This window comes from Notamacropus eugenii, chromosome 5 (assembly GCF_028372415.1).
Source record: "Notamacropus eugenii isolate mMacEug1 chromosome 5, mMacEug1.pri_v2, whole genome shotgun sequence".
Taxonomy (NCBI): Eukaryota; Metazoa; Chordata; class Mammalia; order Diprotodontia; family Macropodidae; genus Notamacropus; species Notamacropus eugenii.
In genome coordinates, this window is record NC_092876.1 from 25,233,173 (window position 1) to 25,255,528 (window position 22,356).

The following is a 22,356-nucleotide window of genomic DNA, read 5'->3' on the forward strand; positions in this document are numbered from 1 at the left end:
CCAGACATGCTTTCTTCTCTGGGTTTTGCTAACACCAATCTCTCCTGGTTTTCCAGTCTTTTGAACATTCCATATTAGACTCCTTTGCGGATTCTCATTCCATATGATGACCACTAATCCAGGAGTATCCCCTAGGGGCATGCTGGAGGCCGCTTGAACTGGAAAGAGGTTGACTGTTAATATTTTTATGGAGAGCATCAGCAAATACTACAAAATCAGGGATTCATCTATTGTTTTGTTCATTTCTATAATTAGGGAAGTGAAAACATTAATAGGCAAATTAAATTTAAAAGTATGCCATTCATACATTCCCCTTCTCCACCGACTGGTGGTTAAATCATTCCTCGCACATCCCTAGCCAAGGCTTTGTTCTGGGCCCTATTCTCTTTTCCTTCTATTCTTTCTTCTTTGGTGATCTCACCACCTCCCAACGGTTCAATTATTATCTCTATAGACACTTCCTAATTGCAGATATCTGGCCCTAGTCTCTCTCCTGAACAGCAGTCACACACCACAGCATCTGCATCTTGGACATCTCAAATTGGGCATCTCAAACTCACTATATCCAAAACAGAACCCATTATCCTCCCCCTCCCCACAAACTGTTCTCTCCTCCCAACTCTCCTGTAACTCAGGCTTACAACCTGTCATTCTCATCTCCCCTCACACATCCAACCTGTAAGCCTTGTTGTTTAGATCTTTCTTGAATCTCCTCCATGCCCCTTCCTTGTCTCAACTCACATAGCCACAAACGTAGTTCAGGTTCCTGAAAGAACTTCCTATTTGAAAAAGGTTTTATTGGCCTCTTTTTACATTACCTCCCACACCTAGTATCACTCTTCTTTCCCCTCAAAGACAGCTATTTTATACAACAAATAGTATTTTTAAGGAAGAAAACGGGAAAAATCAGCATAACTGAAGAATACACTGAAAAGGTCTGAAAATGTATGTAATATTTGTAGATCTCCCAGTTCTGCAAAGAGATAGGAGTGTCTTCTCATGTCTCTTCTTTTGAGTCAGGCTTGTTCTTTAAAATTGGGCAAAATCGGGGTGAACTCACCTCCAATGAGGAGGAAATTAAAACAATAATTAGAAACTACTTTGCCCAACTTTATGCCCACAAATTCGACAATCTAAATGAGATGGATGAATATTTTAAAAAATACAAATTGCCCAGATTAACAGAAGAGGAAGTTGAATACTTAAACAACCCCATCTCAGAAAAAGAAATTGAACAAGCCATCAATGAACTCCCTAGGAAAAAAATCTCCAGGGCCAGATGGATTCACAAGTGAATTCTATCAAACATTTAAAGAACAGTTAATTCCAATACTACATACACTATTCTTGAAAATTGGGGAAGAAGGAGTCCTCCCAAATTCTTTCTATGATACAAATATGGTTTTGATACCCAAACCAGGAAGAGAAAAAACAGAGAAAGAAAATTATAGACCAATTTCCCTAATGAATATAGATGCAAAAATTTTAAATAAGATTTTAGCAAAACGAATACAGCATCTTATCACGAGATTAATACATTATGATCAGGTAGGATTCATACCAGGACTACAGGGCTGGTTCAATATTAGGAAAACTATTAGCATTATCGATCACATCAACAACAAAGCTAACAAAAACCACATGATTATCTCAATAGATGCAGAAAAAGCTTTTGACAAAATACAACATCCATTCCTACTAAAAACATTGGAGAACATAGGAATAAAGGGAACTTTCCATAAAATAATAAGCAGTATCTATCTAAAACCTTCAGCAAGCATTATATGCAATGGGGATAAGCTAGATGCATTCCCAATAAGATCAGGGGTGAAACAAGGTTGTCCATTATCACCACTATTATTCAATATGGTACTAGAAATGTTAGCTGTAGCAATTAGACAAGATAAAGATATTCAAGGAATTAGAATAGCCAAAGAAGAAACTAAGTTATCACTCTTTGCAGATGATATGATGATTTACCTAGAGAATCCCAGAGATTCAAGTAAAAAATTACTTGAATTAATAAACAACTTTGGCAAAGTTGCAGGGTACAAAATAAACCCACACAAATCTTCTGCATTCCTATATATTAGCAACAAAGTTCAACAGCAAGAGATAGAAAGAGAAATCCCATTTAAAGTTAGGGTAGACAGTATAAAATACTTAGGAGTCTACCTGCCAAAACAAACCCAGGGATTATATGAACACAATTACAAGACACTTTTTGCACAAATAAAGTCAGATTTAAGTAAGTGGAAAAACATTAGTTGCTCATGGGTAGGCCGTGCTAATATAATAAAAATGACAATTCTACCCAAATTAATATACTTATTTAGTGCCATACCAATTAAACTATCAGACAATTATTTTCTAGAATTGGATAAAATAATATCAAAATTCATTTGGAAAAACAAAAGGTCCAGAATATCAAAGGGACTAATGAAAAGAAATGCTTGGGAAGGTGGCCTAGCGCTACCAGACCTCAAACTGTACTATAAAGCAGCAATTATCAAAACCACTTGGTATTGGCTAAGAAACAGAGAGGTAGACAAGTGGAATAGACTTGGCACTCAAGATGCAGTAGGCAAGGAATATAGCAACCTTCTGTTTGATAAACCCAAGGACCCCAGCTTCTGGGATAAGAACTCATTGTTTGATAAAAATTGCTGGGAAAACTGGATAACAGTGTGGCGGAAATTAGGCATAGACCCATACCTGACACCATACACAAGAATGGGTACATGATTTAGGTATAAAGATTGATACCATGAATAAACTGGAGAAGCAAGGAATAGTGTATTTATCAGATCTATGGAGAAGGGAAGAATTCTTTACTAAAGGAGAGATAGAATGCATTATGAAATGCAAAATGGATAACTTTGATTACATTAAACTGAGAAGTTTTTGCACAACCAAACCCAATGCAACCAAAATCCGGAGGGATGTAGTAAATTGGGAAAAAATTTTTACAGCTAAGCTCGGGGATAAAGGCCTCATTTCTAGAATATATAGAGAACTGACCCAAATGTATAATCATACAAGTCATTCCCCAATTGATAAATGGTCAAAGGATATGAACAGGCAATTTTCAGAGGAAGAAATTAAAGCTATCTATAATCATATGAAAAAATGCTCTAAATCACTATTGGTTAGAGAGATGCAAATCAAAACAACTCTGAGGTACCACATCACACCTATAAGATTGGCAAACATGACAGAACAAGAAAATGATAAATGCTGGAGAGGATGTGGGAGAGTTGGAACACTAATTCATTGTTGGTGGAGCTGTGAGCGCATCCAACCATTCTGGAGAGCAATTTGGAACTATGCCCAAAGGGCTACAAAAATGTGCATACCCTTTGACCCAGCAATATCGCTACTAGGACTATATCCCCAAGAGATCATAAAAATGGGAAAGGGTCCCACATGTACAAAAATATTTATAGCAGCACTCTATGTAGTTGCCAAAAACTGGAAGTCAGGGGGATGTCCATCAATTGGGGAATGGCTGAATAAATTATGGTATATGAATGTAATGGAGTACTATTGTGACATAAGAAATGATGAACAAGAAGACTTCAGAGAGGCCTGGAAGGACTTATATGACCTGATGCTGAGTGAAAGGAGCAGAACCAGGAGAACTTTATGCACAGCAACAACCACAGCGTGTGAGAGTTTTTTCTGGTAGACTTAGATTTTTGTAATAACACAAGAACTTCTGAAAAAAAAAAAAAAATCCCAATGGTGGACCTCAAGGCAAAATACCTTCCACACTCAGAGAGAGAAATATGGAAGTCACTCACATAATGTAGCAGATCATGTTTGTGTATATGTATCTGTTTGTGTATCATATTCTGATTTGTTATACGGATTCTTTCATTTATCTTAGTCTGACTACATAGCATGACTATAGTGAAAATATACTCAATAGGAAAGTATATGTAGAATCTATACAGAATTGTATGCAGTCGTGGGGAGGGAGGGAGGTAGTGGGGGGTGGGTGGGGAGGGATAAAATCGCAATTGTATGGCAGTGATTGTTAAACATTAAAAAAATAAAAAAAATAAAAAAAAATCTGTACAGGGAGAGTGACTATTTCTGTCGAATAAGAATGAGAAATGCAAAAAAAAAAAAAATTGGGCAAAATCACTTTTGATTTTTTCATGTGGTAGTTTTTCCCCATTTACTAAGATTTATAAATTATTTTACAAATGTTGTCTCATTGGATCTTCATAACAGTCCTGGGAAGTAGGTGCTATTACTAGTCTCCATTTACAAATGAGGAAACTGAGGCAGGCAGCTGTGAAATAACTTGGCCAGCATCACACAGCTAGTATCTCAGGCAGTATTTGGAGGATCTTCCTGATCCTAGGGCTGGCACTCTATGCCCTGCCTATGTAGCATAGCTGGCTCTTGGGAGCCCATACCCCCCAACCCCACCCCACCCCCGCCTCTTGAAGTGACTTTCTAAGTGGTCTTCCTGCCAGAAGTCTCTCTCCTCTCCAATACATCCTCCACTCGGCTGCCAAAGAGATTTTTCTAAAGCACAGGTCTGACCATGTGACCTCCTACCCAGTGAACTCCAGGGCTCTCTTTATAAAATCATCAGTTTAGCATTTATAGTTCTTTATGACTTGGCCCTTTCCTGCCTTTCCACTGGCTTTTTACACTGCAGTACTTTCCTGTTCTACGTTCCATCAATACCAGTCAATCACTCTCCCTGCCTTTGTACTGGACGACCCCTGTGCCAGGAATGCTGTTCCTCCTCACCTCTGACTTAGCTTCCTTCAAAGCTCAGTTCAAATATGGCCTTTTGCAAAAAATCCTTTGCTAAGTGTGTGCCTGTGCCTGTGTGCACCCATAAACATCCCAACAAGTCCCATGGTGAGTGCCTTCCCTCTGAGATTACCCTTGATTTATACTGAATTTATCTTGTACACATTCACTTGTTTACATGTCTCCCCCATCAGAGGAAATGATACGAGAACAAGGGCTTTTGGCATCGGAATCTCCGACACTTAGAACTGCTTTGCACATAGAAGAAGCTTAATACATGTTTGTTAATTGACACTCCCGTTCTCAGGCCCCTCCCAGCTCTAACATTCCCACTTCTGAGGGCCCTCCCAAGTCTGACATAAATGGCTCACTGGAAGGTCCTGCTTCAGCTTTCCTTTATCCTTCCCTAACACTCTGGAATTAGTTACTTCTCCATATCTTTTCCATTAGATTCTAAGCACCTTACATTGTATCTTTGTATCCCCAGGGCTAAGCATAGGATCTCAAATAGAAGACCTACACATTTAATACTTCGATGAATGTATGATAGAGCTGGGAGGGGCCTTAGAACAAGAGTTGTCAGAGGTGGGAGGGGCCCTAGGACAGGGGAGGTCAGAGGTGGGAGGGGCCCTTAGAACAGGGGAGGTCAGAGATGGGAGGGGCCCTTAGAACAGGGGAGGTCAGAGGTGGGAGGGGCCCCAGGACAGGGGAGGTCAGAGGTGGGAGGGGCCCTAGGACAGGGGAGGTCAGAGGTGGGAGGGGCCCCAGGACAGGGGAGGTCAGAGGTGGGAGGGGCCCCAGGACAGGGGAGGTCAGAGGTGGGAGGGGCCCCAGGACAGGGGAGGTCAGAGGTGGGAGGGGCCCTAGGACAGGGGAGGTCAGAGGTGGGAGGGGCCCTAGGACAGGGGAGGTCAGAGGTGGGAGGGGCCCTGGGCCAGGGGAGGTCAGAGGTGGGAGGGGCCCTGGGCCAGGGGAGGTCAGAGGTGGGAGGGGCCCTGGGCCAGGGGAGGTCAGAGGTGGGAGGGGCCCTGGGCCAGGGGAGGTCAGAGGTGGGAGGGGCCCTGGGCCAGGGGAGGTCAGAGGTGGGAGGGGCCCTGGGCCAGGGGAGCTCAGAGGTGGGAGGGATCCTAGGACAGGGGAGGTCAGAGGTGGGAGGGGCCCTAGGACAGGGGAGGCCAGGCTCGGAGCTTCCGCCCAGTCCAACCCTCTCATCTGACACGAGGGTAGTGAGGGCAAGGGCGCTGGCGGAGGTCATTCCCCCAGCCACGGGTCGTGACCCGGAAGGCCTCCGAGCTTGGGCCGGGAAGATAGGGGCTCCCGTGCCCCGCTTCTCTATTCCGGAAGACTTCCAGGAGGAGGAGTTGGGGCGCGCTTCATTCACAAGCTCATCTTCAAGGTCCTTCTAAATCCAGAAGCTTTTATACGGTAGCAGGTCCGACCAGGGACCCAGGGGAGGAATTCGAACCCACGACCAGTCACCAACGACAGCCCCAGCCCCGCCCCATCTGGAGCAGGCGTAGTAGAGCCAGATGAGAACACAGCCTAGAAAGGGCGGGGAGCGACACTCAGCCGAAGACTAGGTTTACACATGCGCAGTTCCTCACACTCGCGCACACCCGGCACCCTCAGCGCATGCGCGATGACGTCACTCTAGCGACAGTGCTCTCTTCACCGTCGCTCCCCTTCTCCCCCCTCCCTTTCCTCCCGCCCCCCGATTGCGGGACGCCAGCAGCATCGCTCCCTAGCGTTTTCCGTTGACTTGCCGGTGACGGGCCCCTTCATAGCCCAACGCAGGAGAAGCGCGCGCCCTGGTCGTGGCGCCATTCAGCGGCCAGCTCAGGTAAGGGCCAGGCGGCGCGCGGGCGAAAGGGCTCCTCCCACCGCGGGCGCGCACCAGGCTCCTCCTCCCGCCTTGGGAGCCCCCACCCGCCGCCGTGCCAGCCAATCAGGGGTCCTTTCAGAGAGGAGGCTCCGCCCCCTTCGCGCCTCCGCTCTAAGCCCAAAAGACCAGTCAGGGGCCAGCTCAGGGAGAGCCGCGCCCCTATCGGCGCGCGCCGAGCTCCGAGCGCCAGCGAGCCAATCCGCATCCAGTTCGGAGCGAGGCGCGCGGACGAACGGACTCCACCCACCCGGCACGTGCCTGATTCAGTCCTCCCGCCTCCGTTAGCTTTCTTCTTCCCCACCATGGCCGGTAGCCCAACCCGGAAGTGATTGAGGAGGGGGCAACACCCCCCTTATTGTCCCGAGACCCTGGCGTTTGAATGCCTAAGCGGGGAAAGGGGAGAGCCTCGGGTCCGAGTCTCGCTTTTGTCACCACCTGGGTGACCCTGGGCAAGTTACTTAATGGCCCTGGACCTCATGTCCTCATCTGTAGAAAGCATAAGGGACGGTGGCAAAAGATGTGTGAAGGCGACAAGCATTTATGGAGCGCCCTCTGTGTGCCCCCTGTGTGCCCACGGTGTGTGTGCCCACTGCCCACTGTGCGTGTGCCCCTGTGTGCCGGGAACGCCAGCCACGCAGATGACAGCAGGAAGCCAGCTCCCGCCCTCAGGGGGCCTAACGGTCCAATGGAAGCTGAGGGGGCGGGGCCAGGCGTGGTGGGAAGGTGGGGAAGGGGCCGTTCCCAGCGCCTGGCGTCACGTGGCATGTGGGTGGGGCTGTTGCCATAGCAACCCAAGCAAACCCAGGCCCCAAGGGTGGAGGATGGAATGGAGCCTGGGGTCCACAGGGGGTCCTTGCCCTGGGGAAGGCAGAAGAGCCCCTGCTCAAGTGACTCAGGGGAGGCTATCTACCGTTGGTGAACTGCCTGCGCCCCTCCGGGACAACCCCCATTCTTATTGTTGTTGCGTGGTTTCAGTTGTGTTCGTTCTTTTGTTGTGACCCCATTGGGTTTCTTGGCAGAGACACTGGAGGGATTTGTTATTTCCCTCCCCAGTTCATTTTACAGATGAGGAAACTGAGGCACACAGGGTGAAGTGACTGGCCCAGAATTTGAACTCAAGGAGATGAGGCTGTGTACAATTATATTCTGATTATGGCTCCCCGTAATTCAGTGACCATTTCAGTGCCTGCTAGGCGCTGGGCACTGTGCCGTGGTGATGGATATTCAGATGTTTGAGTACATCTGAAGAGGGAGTACCGTCAGAGGAAGAGAACTTCCCGAAGTAGCAAAGCTGGGCCTAAAGGCAGGTCTCCTTATTCCCACACCAGGTCCGTCCATCCAAAAGCATGTATCAAACACCTACTACGGCGCAGGCCCTGTGTTAAGCACTGGGGGTATAAAAGAGGGCAGCCGGTCCCTGCCTCATGGAGGAGACAACACTAATGGGTAGAGACAGGAGAGGGTCCCCCGCACATGGTGAAGTTCAGAAGTACAGCCAGGTGGCAAGGCCTTAAGGGAAGGATCAGGCAGGAGCTCTCCACCACCCACCTTCACCATCCCCAGGGCAAGGGGTGCCAAGGAGATGGGCGGTCCAGGCTGATGTGACCTCGCAGGATGTTGAGGTCCCAGAGCTGGTTTTTGGTCTGAGATTCCTAGAGCTGGGTGAACTCCAATCTCAGTGCCAGGAGCCTGCACACTGCTTCAGGGAAGACCTCCAATTTTCCCTCTTTCCTTACTAGGCAGTGCCATGTCAGAGTCTGGGCACAGCCAGCCAGGACTCTATGGGATAGAGCGGCGGCGCCGATGGAAAGAACCTGGTTCTGGGGGTCCCCAGAACCTGTCTGGGCCTGGAGGTCGGGAGAGAGACTATGGAGCACCTTGGGAACGAGATCGAGAGAGACGGGTGAGTGCCTGTGGGGTGGGGGGAGTGGCCCTATGTGCCTGATGGAGGGATCATCTAGTCTCCAGAGCCCCCAGACCTGTGGTCAAGATGACAAGAGTGGAGAGACCCAACGCTTGCCTTAGAGAACTTGCAGTGGCTAAGAGGGGGCATCATCGTCATCATGATGCCGGGGGTCATTGTAGCTGAAAGGAGAGAAGTCTGCTGTGGGCGAGGCCCTCTGCTAGAAACTGGAGGCCAAAAGCAAAACCAAGGAGAGCCTGCCCTGAGGGCAGCGTGTATGTCTGCATATTCATGTACAGGCACAGAGAAGTGAATGCCAGATGTGCAAAGTAAATGCATAAGATCCTGAGAGGACCAGGGGAAGAGCCTGGGGTGGGAGGGGGTCTGGCGTTCCCGGAGGGGGTGGGGCAGGCAGCCTGCCGCCCCTTGGTTCTAAAGTCAGGGCATCTCCATGTGGGCTGCTTCTTTGTTACCATGATTTCCAGAGGCCAATGAGTCTTAAATTATATCTCCTCAGTCTGTTTCTCGGGGAGTCTTTTACATGAGAACTTGGGTTTTTTTCTGTTTCCAACGTTGTGATTTTGTTGTGGCTCTGGAGAAGCTGTCTGTTCTGGTTTGCTGGGATTCCCTGTGGGGGCCATGACTGCTTCCTCTCCTTCCATTTCTTTCCTCCAGAGCTTTTGTTTTTCATCCCTTGACTCATTTCTTCTAGGTACTCACGTGGTCCTTGTGGAAATTCCATTTTCCTTTGAGTTTCTCTTTGCAGTGTTGTTAACGGTTGTTTAGACTGGCTGGTGTTTGCCTTACTTCGGTCCTCTTTCCAGTCTTAGTTCCTGACCTGGGGCTTGGACCCTGGCCAGGCTCTGACTTCTGCTGCCTTTTGAGGCCCTGCTTGACCTCACCCCATATGCCTCAGGTTCTGGTGCTGACCACCGCTTCCTCCGCTTAGGCCCTCTTTGGACCCTTGAAGTTCAGGAGCCCCTGTGGGATCTTCAGGGCCACCCAGGGCATCACAGGACGAGCCTCTGGGCCTGAGCAATTCCAGTCTGATCTCCCGTGGGTTCCTGGCTGACCTTTTGTGCACTTCTGGGGTGGAAGGTGCCAGTCCCTCTAGTTTCTCTTTGAGTTTCTCGATCATTATTCAGTCTCAGGTTTCAGTTGGAGTGGGCATGTGGGGGCTGGTTGGTCTGCCTCCTTTCAGGCAGCTACCTTGGCCCTCCAGTGGGGGAGGTGGCCCAGAAGGGAGTCATGATACAGCTATCTCCACGATGGAGAGGAGACTAAAAGGGCTGTCCACTAACACTCACAGATGATTTGATCAGTCGTCTAGTTAAGGAAGGTGGGCTCTTCCCTGCCATGGTGCAGGAAGAAGGATGGAGTGCCAGGGCAGAAGGTGGCACCCCTTCCCCACCTTCCCCTCTGCATCACATGCATCATGAATAAGTCTTCTCCTCTGAGTGGGGTGGGGTGGGGAGGGAAGGAGAGATCGGGGATCAGTGCAAGGAGAAGGGCCTTGAGCAAAGCTGGAGCACTCCTCCTTCCCTTCCACAGGATGGCACGGAGGAGGCAGGGGCATCAGTCATACAGAAAACACCAATCATTCTCTCCAAGCCTCCAGCAGAGCGGGTAAGGTCATGGGAAGTCCTGAGGGAGGGGGCAGGGCATTGTTGGGGTCACTCCAAGCTTCTTTTTCTTCTGCAGTCTAAACTACCAGCCCCGCCAGCCCCAGCTCCCACTGCCCCCCAGACCCCAGCTCCTCTGGACAAACCGATTGTGCTGATGAAGCCTCGGGAAGAAGCCAAGGGCCCAACCAGCGGGGCAGGTGCCCCAGTCCTTGAAGGCGCCACACCGCCCCCTCCAGTGGTCCCCATCCCTCCCAAAGGGGAGAAGGAAGGCCAGCGGCCCACCCAGCCTGTCTACCAGATACAGAACCGAGGCATGGGCACTGCGACACCCGCTGCCATGGACCGTAAGTTGGGGGTAGAGGCTGTCTTCTCCCAGGAGCCAAGGCCGGCAAGGTTCTGGGGGTGATGGTGTAATGCTGGGTGTGGAAACACATTTGAATGCAGGAGTCCTCAGAACAAAGTAGAAGCGCACTCTAAAATGGGGGGAGGCATAATCTTTAAAGAGAGATGAGCAAATACAGAATGCAAAAGATTTCCATATCCTGGAATGAAATGCCAGGCCCTGGAGTGCTTCGGGCTGCCCCCAGCCCTGCTCAGTCACACCCTGTAAACACTGTTTAAAAGCAGAAGAGTTCTGTACTCCCAAATCTCTCCCAAGACGGTCACCTGCGATAACATAGTAATAAACCCCTGGACTGAAGGGCTCCTTCCACTTTCATGTACTCAGATGCTCAAACATTGGGTCCCCCCCCCCCCCACAGTGCTGGGAGGATGCTCAGCACCTGGGGGCTCCCTCCCTTTGCTGAAAGGCACAGCTGAGGGTCCTTTTAATGCTGTGTCTGATCTAGACTCTCGATGGCTAGGCCCTTGGTTTTGGGAGTACAGACAGGGCTAAGATCACCTCAGCCCCATTGCAGAAGCCCCTGTACCCACTGAAAGGGGAAGCTGCCTGGGGCCCCAAGAGATCTGATGACCACATAGTCAGTACTGAATGTCCTTCGTCCAAGGCCAGGCCTCCCTCCATTTCTTGTCTGTCCACCATTGTCTCAGTTGGGGGACTAAGTTGGGAGCAGAGGAGACACATTCTTAATGACATGTAAAGTGGCCAGGGGTGGCATTTAAATGGCCAGATTCTCTCCAGTGTCCAACTAGGAAGGACGTGGGTGTAAAGAGCCCCTGAGAGGGGGTTGGGATCCTGCTACCATGCCCCAGCAGCCTTGCTCAGGAGTCTCCAACTTTGTCTGAACCCACATGCCTAGCACGGGCCTTCTTTGTAAACTGTAGACCTAGCCCATCGTTGTACTAATAACCATGCCCATTGTGTAGCCAAAAGAATAAAACCAGATTGTATCATGAAGGGAAGGGGGAGCTGCCAGGGACGTTGGCGTGTGTTGCTGAATCCTTTGGGCAGTGGAGGGGAGGATGGATCAGGGTGGGGAGTAGGGGTGAGCAGTGCTAAGGCCTGTGAGTAGAGGGAGAATGACTGGGAGGAGGAGGCCTTCGCTACAGCTCACCCGTCAGCCAGGCCTGCTTATCCTGGGGGATGCCCCAAAGGTAAAAGGTCACTGCCCCTGACCAGGGTGTCTGCTGCAGTGAGGAGGGGCCAGGGAACCAGAGAGGACTGGGGGCTGGGTGAGAGACAAGACTTCCCATCTCGCCACCCTCCCCTGCCCTCTTGTTTGAGGTTATGCTGTGAACTCCCCTTTTTCAGTCAGCCACTTAGCATTGATTAAGTGCCTGCTGCGTGATACAGACAACAGAAAGGCAATACATCCCCGCTCTCAGTGAGAGCTCTTGAGACCCCAGTCTGGGTGACAGAGTCCCTGTTTTCTCCCCCTCCCAGCTGTGGTGGGCCAGGCCAAGCTGCTCCCCCCCGAGCGGATGAAACACAGCATTAAGCTGGTGGATGACCAGATGAACTGGTGCGACAGCGCTATTGAGGTAAGCCCTTTGTCCCAGGCCCTCTGCCCATGGGGCAGCAGTCGAGTTACCCAGGAAGAATGACGTAGGTCTCCACGGCCATTGGAGGTGTCCAAGTCAGGCCTGGGTGAGCCCTGGTCAGGGCAGGTTGGAACGGATCTTGTGGGAGGCCCCATGCAGCCAAGAGTCTGAGCTGGCTCTGGCCTCAGCATCTGTTAGTGCTCATCCTCTCATGGTGATTTGTTGTAGTGCAGTGGCAGCAATGGTCCTGGGTCCTGACGGCTCCCCACAGGTGGGAAGGCATAGCACAGAGCCCTCCTGTCTACGGGCAAATGGTCCAGCCAGGGCTGGGGGGGTCTGCCTCATGAGGAAGATGATGGGCCTTCCACCTCTGTAGTCTGGGTCCTCAGGTCTTCCTTGGCCCCTTCCTGAGAGAGGAGGCTCCTTAGGGCAGGGGAGGTGGAGGCCTGTCTTTGTGATGGGGGCTGAGAAGCCTCCAGCAAGTTTCTTCCCCTGCCTGGAACTGCCCATCCCTCTACAAAGTGAGGAGGGTCATAACCTGGGGGGAGGGGCACAAGGGAGGGCTCTTCCCCTCCTTGGTATCATGGACTCCTCAGAATCATGTTTGTAAATGCACAAAATGAACTAGGGTGTTTGTACGTTAACAAAACCCAGGTTCATCTCCCCAAGTCTCAGTTTTGCCCAAGGCCCTGGCACACCATGGTCCCCATCTCTGAGCCATACCCCACGCCCCTCCCAGATTCCCCTGGGGGCATGAGACTGACGCTATCGTGGGGTCTGCTATCCCCACAGTACCTGCTAGATCAAACGGATGTGCTGGTGGTAGGGGTCCTGGGTCTCCAAGGAACAGGCAAGTCCATGGTCATGTCCCTGCTGTCGGCCAACACTCCCGAGGAGGATCAGAGGTAAGGTGGGAGGGGTGGCCTTCTGGTGCCTACTTCCCGGGCTGTTGGGAAGCTTGAGGGGCTTAGAAGTAAAACCCTTGGCAGATGTGTCATCATCAAAGGACGAGCCTCCTCCCACCCCTGGAGACTTGCTGTAGTCTGAGGTCTTTCCACTCCCACCCCAGGCTCATCCCACTTCTGCCAAGAGGCCTTCCCAGGCTCCCAGTTGTTCATTCAATGAACCAATCAAGTATTAAGCACCTGCTGTGTGCAGCCTCTCTGCTAGGTGTTGGAGATGCAGAAACAGAATTGAAACAGTTCCTGTCCAAGGCCCTCCCTAGTCTTGTTTTATTCTCATGTTCTCTCTCCCCCCACCCCTCTGTTTCTCTCTCTCTCTTCTCTGTCTCCCTCCCTTCCTCTTGCCCTCTTGGTGTCTCTCTGCTCTAGCCACACTGGCCCACTCTGCTCCCTTCCCCTCCTGCCTCTCCCTACAATGTTCTTCCTTCTCCTCTTTGCCTGTCAAACTGACTCATATTTTGGGCCCCCTCTCTGATTTTGCCTTCCCCAATCCCTTCTGGGTCCTCTCCCCCAAGTGCGTTGCCCGCCCTCAGGGACACACAGTGTCCTGTGGTTCTGGGTCAGTCTCACCTTTCCAGTGGCCTGAGCTCTGTCCATTCCTAGGCCAGGGTGAGCTAAGCTTGATATTTTTCTCAGCAGAGTCACCCAGATTGGCACACAGTAGGCATTTAATAAATGCAGGTATGCAGAAGGAGCCAGTGAGGGAGCCAGCATTAATCTGAATCCTGACATTTCCTTGGGCCCTGCCCCTTTAGAGTTGGCTTACATGAGTGGAGGTGGAGATGCTGTCTCCCAAAGGCCCCTCTGAAATGGCTCGGGTGTCCCTCAGGAATGCAGAGCACTCACCCCTGGATCCTGAAGCTTTCTAATGCACCGGGTCCCAGAGAGGGTTGGAGCAGGGGAGTTCTGATTTGGAGACACCAGAGGTCCAGCAACGTCATCTCCTGCACCCTACCCCCACCGGAGGCTGGTCCCCCACCTCCTGTTGCACCTCAGGCCGACCTTTAATGGTCATGCACAACATGGGGGTGGGAGGGAGAGATCAGTTCTCAGAGCCACTGATCCTGGCTGGAGCCACTTCTCTTTGAGGACGGGCTCCCAGGGGAGCACCATGAGAAGAGCTGAGGAAGATAGGGTCTGCAGCAGGCTCTTCACCTTCCTGGGGCCAGAAGTCAGACCTCCCCATTCTCACATGATGCTTGTGGTCCACTAAAACTCTCTGCTCTTCAGAAGGGCTGCTGCCTGCTCAGACTGGCTTCCCTCGGCTCCCTGTCAGTTGATCGTCACTCTTGAATTTCCAGCCTGTGGGTCCAGTCCAGTGCTGGTTCTCAAAGCTGGGCTGGTTGCTCAAAGAACTGCATGATGGAGGAGCCCAGCAGCTCTCCCTGGACCCGCCCCTGACATTCACATGGCACTCTAAGGCTGGTCCAGTGCTTTACCCACATTATCTGTTGAGCCTCACAACCCTGACCCAAGTATTGCAAGCCCTGTTATCCCCATTTGAGGACCCAGACTCAGAAGTCAGACAGGTCCTCTGAAGTGAGTAGGTGTCAAAAACAAGGTTGAAGCCCAGGTGGGCACCCTGCCCACCACAACTCCTGCCCCTGCATTGTTGCACAGAGCTGTCCCTGCAGAGGGCTGTCCTAACTCTGGCGCCTTCACTTGACTTGCCTTCCATCTGGGACTGTGTCATTGGTAGAAAGACCAAGCACAGACCCCTGGGGCGCTGTACTGGAGATCTTCACCTGATACCAGCCCATGAGGGGAATGACCTCACCCAGCCAAGGGCGAGTCACCCATGGGGGCCCAGAAGGCGGATGAGGAAGAGGGTGCTAATGAGTGTCTGATAGGAGGGAATCAGTCCTGGCCTCCCCACAGGGCATATGTGTTCCGGGCTCAGAGCGCTGAGATGAAGGAGCGTGGAGGCAACCAGACCAGTGGCATCGATTTCTTCATCACCCAGGAGCGGATCGTCTTCCTGGACACCCAAGTAGGACCCCCTACCTGTGTCTCCAGCCCCACCCCAACCCCTGGCCCACGTCTCCAGCCCCTAGGTCACTCCATGTACAGAAAAGGGAGGCTGTCTGTAGTGTCCCCAGAACAGTTGGTCCATTTGTCCAGTCTCTGTCCACCACCCCCTGGAGGTCAGTCTGACCATTTATCAGGATTAGCCTCAGTGACTATCAGGCCCAAAAAGAGAGTTCCCAACAACCAGTCCTGGGGCCCTCACTGCCTATGTCTGCCAGCTTCACACACAACCTCCCCACCTACCCCCCCCACTCCCTGCCCTGCCCTCTGGGGCCATGCCACACAAGGCTAATACATACTCTACTCAGGAACCCCTCCAGCCATCGAACCCAGCTCATGTGTCCTCAGCATCTGCAGCCCAGCTCCTCAGCTTCCCCTCCTCAAATGTGGCCCCCAAATAGCAGACTGCGGGACAGAGGTGGACAGAGGCCATGGACCCCAGGCCTCTAATATCTGCCCTCCTCCCCTTCTGCACTCCCTCCCTCCCATCCTTTAAGGCCTTCCCTCACTAGGCCCGATGGGCAGAGCACTAGATCAGGGGCCTGGAGACCACGTTGGAGCCAACTAGAGCCATTAGTAAGCACCCACTGTGTGCATGGCTAAGCCACGAGGGAAGAGGATGAAACCATCTGTCCTGCCCACCAGCAGTGTCACCCTGGGCATGGCCCCTGAACTTGGGCTCAGAAACCCTCCTGAGGTGCTGGGCCACCCTGACTCCCCTTCCTCCCCGCAGCCCATCCTGAGTCCATCCATCTTAGACCACCTCATCAACAATGACCGCAAATTACCCCCAGAGTACAACCTCCCCCACACCTATGTGGAGATGCAGGTGAGTGGCCTGGGGCGAGGGGGAGCATCATCAAAGGAGAGGGGGAAAGGGGCCGTGATGTAGCTGAGAACTTTCTGTGTCTGTTTCCAGTCCCTGCAGATCGCAGCCTTCCTCTTCACAGTCTGCCACGTGGTCATTGTGGTGCAGGACTGGTTCACTGACCTCAGTCTATACCGGTGAGAGGGCAAGGGACAGGAGGGAGGCAAGGGTGGGGCTGGACACGTTAGGGGAGCCACTGGATCTTGCAGTCAGGACTCCAGGTTCAGATCCAGACTGAGGAGCTTCTTATCTGTGCACCCATGGGCAATCCTGGACTGTAAGAGCCACTGAGGAACCGCAGTGGAGTGGCTGGAGCACTGGCCTTGGTGTCAAGAAGGCCTGGGTTCCAGTCCTGCCTTAGACCCTCCCTAGCTGCATGCCCCTGGCAGAGTGCAGCATCTCTGTTGGCCTCATCTGTAAAATAGGGGTAAGGACAGCCCCTCCCTCCAGCCTTATCATATGGCTCAAACAAGGCAGCGTTTGTAGGATCGGAATGACTTGGGTTCCATGGTTAACAGGGTCCCAAAACTGTCATGGTGTGAACTTCTCAGCACCTGGGAGAGAAGGCAGATGCCCTGATGCCTGGCACACCCTCAGGTGCCATCTGGCTCTCAATCCAATGTGGTCTGTGTGGCCCCAGGCAATGCAGCCAGCCTCTCTGCTCTCCCCCACCCAGGTTTCTGCAGACAGCAGAGATGGTGAAGCCATCTACCCCTTCCCCCAGCCACGAGGCCAGCAGCTCATCAGGCTCGGATGAGGGCACGGAGTACTACCCCCACCTGGGTGAGGCAGCTGCATGCAAGGAGGGCAAGGGAAGTTATGGCTGCTGCTCCTGCCTGGCCCAGGGATCTCACCAGCCACCTCTCCCTCAGTTTTCCTGCAGAACAAGGCCCGGCGTGAGGATTTCTGCCCTCAGAAGCTTCGGCAGATGCACCTGGTGATTGACCAGCTGATGGCCCATTCCCACTTGCGCTACAAGGGTAAGGGGCTGCCCTGGGCCTGCCCCGGGAGCTGTCTTAGCCCGACCTTGCTCTCACCCAGGGCTGTTTCTCCCCTTCCCTAGGCACTCTGTCCATGCTGCAGTGCAACGTCTTCCCGGGCCTGCCTCCCGACTTCCTGGACTCGGAGGTGAACCTCTTCCTAGTGCCTTTCATGGACACTGAAGGGGAAAGCGAGAGCCTGCCTCGAGCAGGTACCAGCTGTGGGATACTGGGCTGAGGGTACCTGGTACCAGGCTGAGGGCAGTGCCCTGCCTGGGCAGAAGTGGTGAAGGGCTGCCCAAGGACAGGGGTGCTGAAAGATGCCCTGGAGGAGAAGGGCAGAGGCACCTGGGCCAGTGCTCTCACATTTTCCCTCCTATCCCTAGGACCAGGCTCCAGCCCGCTGTTTTCCCTTCTCCCGGGCTACCGAGGTCACCCCAGCTTCCAGTCCCTAGTGACCAAACTGCGTAGCCAGGTGATGTCCATGGCTCGGCCACAGCTCTCACACACCATTCTCACTGAGAAGAACTGGTACGGCCCCTGGGGAACAGGAGGGAGAGTTCCTGCCAGCTGGCGGGCACATCCCATGGACAGTGACTTGGGTGCCAGAGGCTGCCTTGCACTGTTGGCAGAATTTGAGAACACAGAAAATATTAAAAGAATAGTTTGGGCCCATTTAAAAGGGGAAGCAGAAATCGCTCAGCCAGCCTGGGCTCCTTGAACCTCCTCTGACCAGCCTCCCTCTTTACCTATATGAACACACTGGGTGGGGAGAGGGCCCAGATTTCAGTGTTCTCCCCCCACAAGCCATCCTGATGCAGTGGGGAACCCAGTGACAGTCATTAATGGCTTGTAACAGACCTGGAAGGAGGTCTCCAGTGGAGTGTCCCAGGGCTCCTTCCTTTCCCTCTATGCCATGTTTATCAACATGGATCTGAGAGAGAAGCCTTCTTTCCCCTGGTAAGGAATCACAAAGACCTTGACAGACTAGAAGTGAGTCTAATAAGGAATGTGATAGAGAGAAGAAGGGTAAAGAAAGAGTACCTTGGGGTCTGAGGAGTCACCAGCATCAGTACACTTGTAGATGAACATGCACAAACACACACACACACACACACACACACACACACACACACACACACACACACACACACACACACACACACACACGATAGCGAAGGCTTAGCCAGACCACTGTCATGCCCCAGACATCTAGATGAATTATCTCTAAGAAAACCAGTGTGATCTCGGACCACTTAGAGCAGCAGCAAGCCAGGTTGAGAGGGCTGTGCTCCCAGTGCCCTCTGCTGTGGTCGACCTGTGTTGGGCACATAGTATTCAACTCCGCAGGCTATGTCTTGGAGAGACTTTGGTGGGTGGAACCCCTTGGCAGAGGACTAGAACCCATGACATTGGGCCAGCCGACAGAGCCAGATGGGGGCGGAGGAGCCTCTTGGGGCATGATGTGTATTCGGGGCCATCCACAGCAGAGGAAGGAGGGACAGAGAGGCCCATGTGGGCAGTAACCCTAAGCGAGCAGGAGGGCCCCAAAGGCCAGCCTGTTGTTGGGCTGCTCTCCAGGCCTCAGTTTTTCCATCATCTCTGCCTTGCCTCCCTTCTAAGGCTGCAGGGAAGGACCTCATGGGAAGACAGCCAGAGGTCTGTTTCTAAGGGATTCTCCCCCACTGGGCCTTCCTCTGGGATCCTGCAGATCAGCTGTTCAGCTGGTGGTTCACCAGACCCTTCCCTGATGGCTGCTGGCCCTCAGTACTTCAAAAGACCACCCTGTGAGGTAGCCCACTGCACAGATGAGGAAACTGAGATGGGAAGTGCACTGACTTCCCAGTAAGATCCCTGGACCTCACTTTCCTCATCTGCACAGTGGTAGGTCTGAGGCAACTGCCATGTATGCTCCCCTCCGGCTCTGGAGCTGTGATCTGAAGGTGCTCCGTAAGGTCCCCTCTAACTGATGTTCTCTGACAGACACTTCCCTGCCTCATGCTTGACGCCTGTCCTCCCCTCTGCCTAGGTTCCACTATGCTGCCCGGATCTGGGATGGGGTCAAGAAGTCCTCTGCTCTGGCTGAGTACAGCCGCCTGCTGGCGTGAGGGTGTGCAACAAGGGTGGCATGCAGGGCTTCCTAAGTTCCCAGGAGGACAGTGGGTCCCTCCTTTCCCCGCCTCCAGCTGCCGTGTGTGAGGATGAGCACACCGGGCACCCCCCAGGGGCACAGACAGCAGCAGCAGGAGAGCCAGGGGGGATTCAGCTGCTCAGAAGACAGGGGGGCAGTGGAAGGTTCTCAGGGGTTGGTGGAGCCTGGGGCTCATCTATCCCCACAGATGGAGGGAGGAAGGTGGTTCATTTCCAAGACGAACAAGAAGCAGGGCCCCTCTCCCAGCCCCCTGTTCTCAGGATGGACAGCCAGACGAGGTGGGGAGCTCTGAGCTCCCGAATTCCAAGTCTTGTCCCTGTGGTGGCCAGGGCCAGTGATGCCCCTGTCCTCGAGGGCTCCTATTCTGGGTCAGATTTGTTGGTTAATAAAGATGGTAACACAGCACCGTGTAGGCTTCTCATTCCGAGACACTGTCCTCTTCGCCTAGAGTTGACCTGGTCCCGTGGAAGACCAGGCCTGGGCAGGAGGGCACCGGTCAGCTTCTGTCTTTGCCTCAATCCCCAGGCAGCCGGTCAGGGTTGCTGCCCATGGAGGAGGTCAGGCCAGGCCGGAGGTCAAAAACAGCCTTCTGTGTGCAGACAGCAGCACATAGTTCAGCATGCAGTAAGCACCTAATCCATGTTTGTGGGATTGAATTGTTACTCATTGTACAGACGAGTCAGTGCAGACACCACCTTTGGCTGTCCTATCATATACATTGTAGAAATCACGTTATACAGATAAGTAACTAGTCTTGAGTAGCTTGGTGTTCAGGGAGATGCTAGTCAGTTCTTGCATCTTTTAGGAATCGATGCTTGCATTCTATTGCTTACGTAAGTGAGAAAGGTGGAATTATACGGGTATGTCTGCCATGTGTCGGGAATTAATGCACCAGTTATGAAATAAACTTAGTAAATGCAGACAAAGGCAATAGCTTCCATTGTCATGTGGACTGGTTTTTATAATTTGCGTGTGTGTGTGATGTGATTGCCTACGTAAAATGTGTACTCTGATACACAGAATGTTCTGAATAGGCTTTGAGGGGAGCTCTTGAGATACTATCCCAGTATCAGCCACCAGGCCCTACCAGAATAGAACAGAAGGTGCCGTGAGGCTCGTGATCCCGGTGTCCCCTAAGAGGATGCTGGACCAACCTTCTAGCACTTGCTCCCCTAAATATCTCTGATCCAGGAGATCACAGTTTGGGTTTTCAGGTTCAAGCCAGTTTCCTTGTTGCTGTCTCTTAGAGGGGAAGGTCTAACCCCAAGTTTATACTTGCAGGCTTGACTCCTTCCCACCAAATGTTAGTTATACAAAAGACCATCACAAGTAAACTCATTCATCTCCCACATGGCAAATAGAAGTTGGGGAATTTATCCAGATTGGGACGTGCCAGACACACACAGAGTAAGTGACCTCTCTGTTTAGGGATGAAAGGTTTCAGCACAATCCCACCCATCCTGGAGGAAATTTCCCAGAGTCTCTCGGGAGGCAAACTGACAAAGCTGGGATGTGGAGGTTTCCAGCTTCTCAACACGTCCGCCATTTCCCAAAGTCTTCTTCCATCGTTAAAGACAGCAGCCTCTGATAGCACAGGGAGTAGAACACTGGGCCTGGAATCAGGAAGACCTGAGTTCTAATGTGGCCTCAGACACTTGCTGTGGGACCCTAGGGAAGTCCTTCAACCTCTGCCCCAACTTCCTCAACTGTAAAATGGAGACAGTAATAGTATCCACCTCCAAGGTCGTGAGAATTAACTAAGATACTTATTAAAAACACAAAAAAGTGCAGTGCCTGGCACGAAGTAGGTGCTTCAAAGATGCTTATTCCCTTTTCCCTTCCCATCCTCTCAGAGTCTGAAACCATGTGTGCCTCCCTTGAGGTAAGGATGAGAATATCTCTGCCCTCCAAAGCTCCAATGAAAGTAATCATTCCATGAATCCAGAGTCATTGAGGACTACCACGCAGATGGATGGGTGGATAGATGGGTGGATGGATGGATGGATGGATGATGGATAGATGGGTAGGTAGATTCAAAGGTGAAAGACAACTTTGTAAGTCTTAACTGTAATCGATACAGTGATGAACCATGTCTCCAGAGGACCTAGAACAAAGTTACCCACCTCATGATATACACACACACCACACAAGACTAGACAGAGGCAATGTGTCAGTGGATAGGAAGCCAGCCTCAGAGTTGAGACCTGGGTTTAAATCCCTCCTCTAACATAATGGGTAATTTACCCTGGATAAATAATTTTTTTCATGCCTGAGGCAGCCCTCTGGTACTCCACAGAACACTTGATCAACTTTCAGCTACTCTCTGGCCCCACATAGATCACTGATACACTGGGACAACTCCAAAGAGTGACCCTCTGTGGATAATTGACAACCTACATTCTTCCACCCCATCCCAGGGAATCTGAGTCCCTGGTTCCCATTGTTCCCACTCCATTTTCCATCCACCATTAACTACTTCCTTGTTCCCATTCCCCTCAATCCAAAGTCCCCAAACCAGCTCTGGGGCTTCCTGGTCCCCCTTTGCCCTCTGATGCCTGCTCCATGAGTAGCAAACCCTCTGCATTCTTGCTTTCTGAGTCTTGTTGCCCTCGCTGTGATGCAGTTTCTCCGCCCCCCACCCTTCCACTGATGGCATGACTTCCCTCTCCAGAACTGCTTACGCTTTTATATCGTACTCCATTCACTAGTCTTGGCGGGGCAGTTACAGTACTTCTTGCTTCCCATTACCACGCCCAAACACTATCTGTACCAACATCATTCATTAACCTCTCAACCTTTGAGGTTTATTTGATTCCTATGTATCACCCAATCAATATTCTTGGAGCTGCTGTCCAAAGGACGTTCTTCTTCCTTGATGAGTTGAGTGCCTGGCTCAGTCTTTCTCTTCTCAAGTCCCCTCATCCTAGGGTGCTTCAACAAGTATATGGATACTCCCTCAAATAACCAAACCTCCCAAATCCGCCGCTTACTCATTTGCCATGAACTACACCACAGCCACACACAGATATGGTCTCACCCACACGTGTTCCACCATGTTAATGAACTCTGAAATTCCTTTATCTGATTAAGATCTTATCATTCTACTTCTCCCTCTGCAACTCCAACCCCTGTTTGTCCTTTGCCCTTATCCCATTAAAAAATCTTCCAAACCCCAGCCGTGGATTATTCCCACCTGCTGCCTTCACTTCTACACACACGCTGCTGAACTAGCCTGGAGA

At 51.7% G+C, this 22,356-nt stretch overlaps 1 protein-coding gene across 3 annotated transcripts; it reads left to right on the plus strand.

Moving 5' to 3' along the window:
* The first annotated feature begins 6,314 nt into the window (after positions 1-6,314).
* SMG9 (SMG9 nonsense mediated mRNA decay factor) lies at positions 6,315-19,522 on the plus strand. 3 transcript variants are annotated; one of them, XM_072607820.1, is made up of 15 exons: positions 6,389-6,616; positions 7,712-7,965; positions 8,402-8,561; positions 10,113-10,187; positions 10,263-10,530; positions 12,030-12,127; positions 12,920-13,032; positions 14,968-15,079; positions 15,851-15,946; positions 16,037-16,122; positions 16,662-16,768; positions 16,858-16,965; positions 17,049-17,177; positions 17,352-17,496; positions 18,995-19,522. In XM_072607820.1, exons 3-15 carry the CDS (start codon positions 8,406-8,408, stop codon positions 19,071-19,073), a joined length of 1,572 nt encoding a protein of 523 aa, XP_072463921.1. In that variant the 5' UTR covers positions 6,389-6,616; positions 7,712-7,965; positions 8,402-8,405; the 3' UTR covers positions 19,074-19,522. The 3 variants fall into 3 exon arrangements, with proteins under 3 accessions (XP_072463920.1, XP_072463922.1, XP_072463921.1); XM_072607819.1 differs by lacking the exon at positions 7,712-7,965 and having other exon boundaries at positions 6,315-6,616; positions 8,398-8,561; XM_072607821.1 differs by lacking the exon at positions 7,712-7,965 and having other exon boundaries at positions 6,315-6,616; positions 8,398-8,561; positions 17,352-17,440.
* Positions 19,523-22,356: the final 2,834 nt, after the last annotated feature.

Bases quoted from the DNA above. Each gene is read 5' to 3' on its own strand.
- SMG9 (XM_072607819.1), top strand. From the start codon at position 8,406: ATGTCAGAGTCTGGGCACAGCCAGCCAGGACTCTATGGGATAGAGCGG. The intron at 15,080-15,850 runs GTAGGACCCCCT...TCCTCCCCGCAG, and splicing joins TCGTCTTCCTGGACACCCAA to CCCATCCTGAGTCCATCCAT. The intron at 16,123-16,661 runs GTGAGAGGGCAA...TCCCCCACCCAG, and splicing joins ACTGACCTCAGTCTATACCG to GTTTCTGCAGACAGCAGAGA.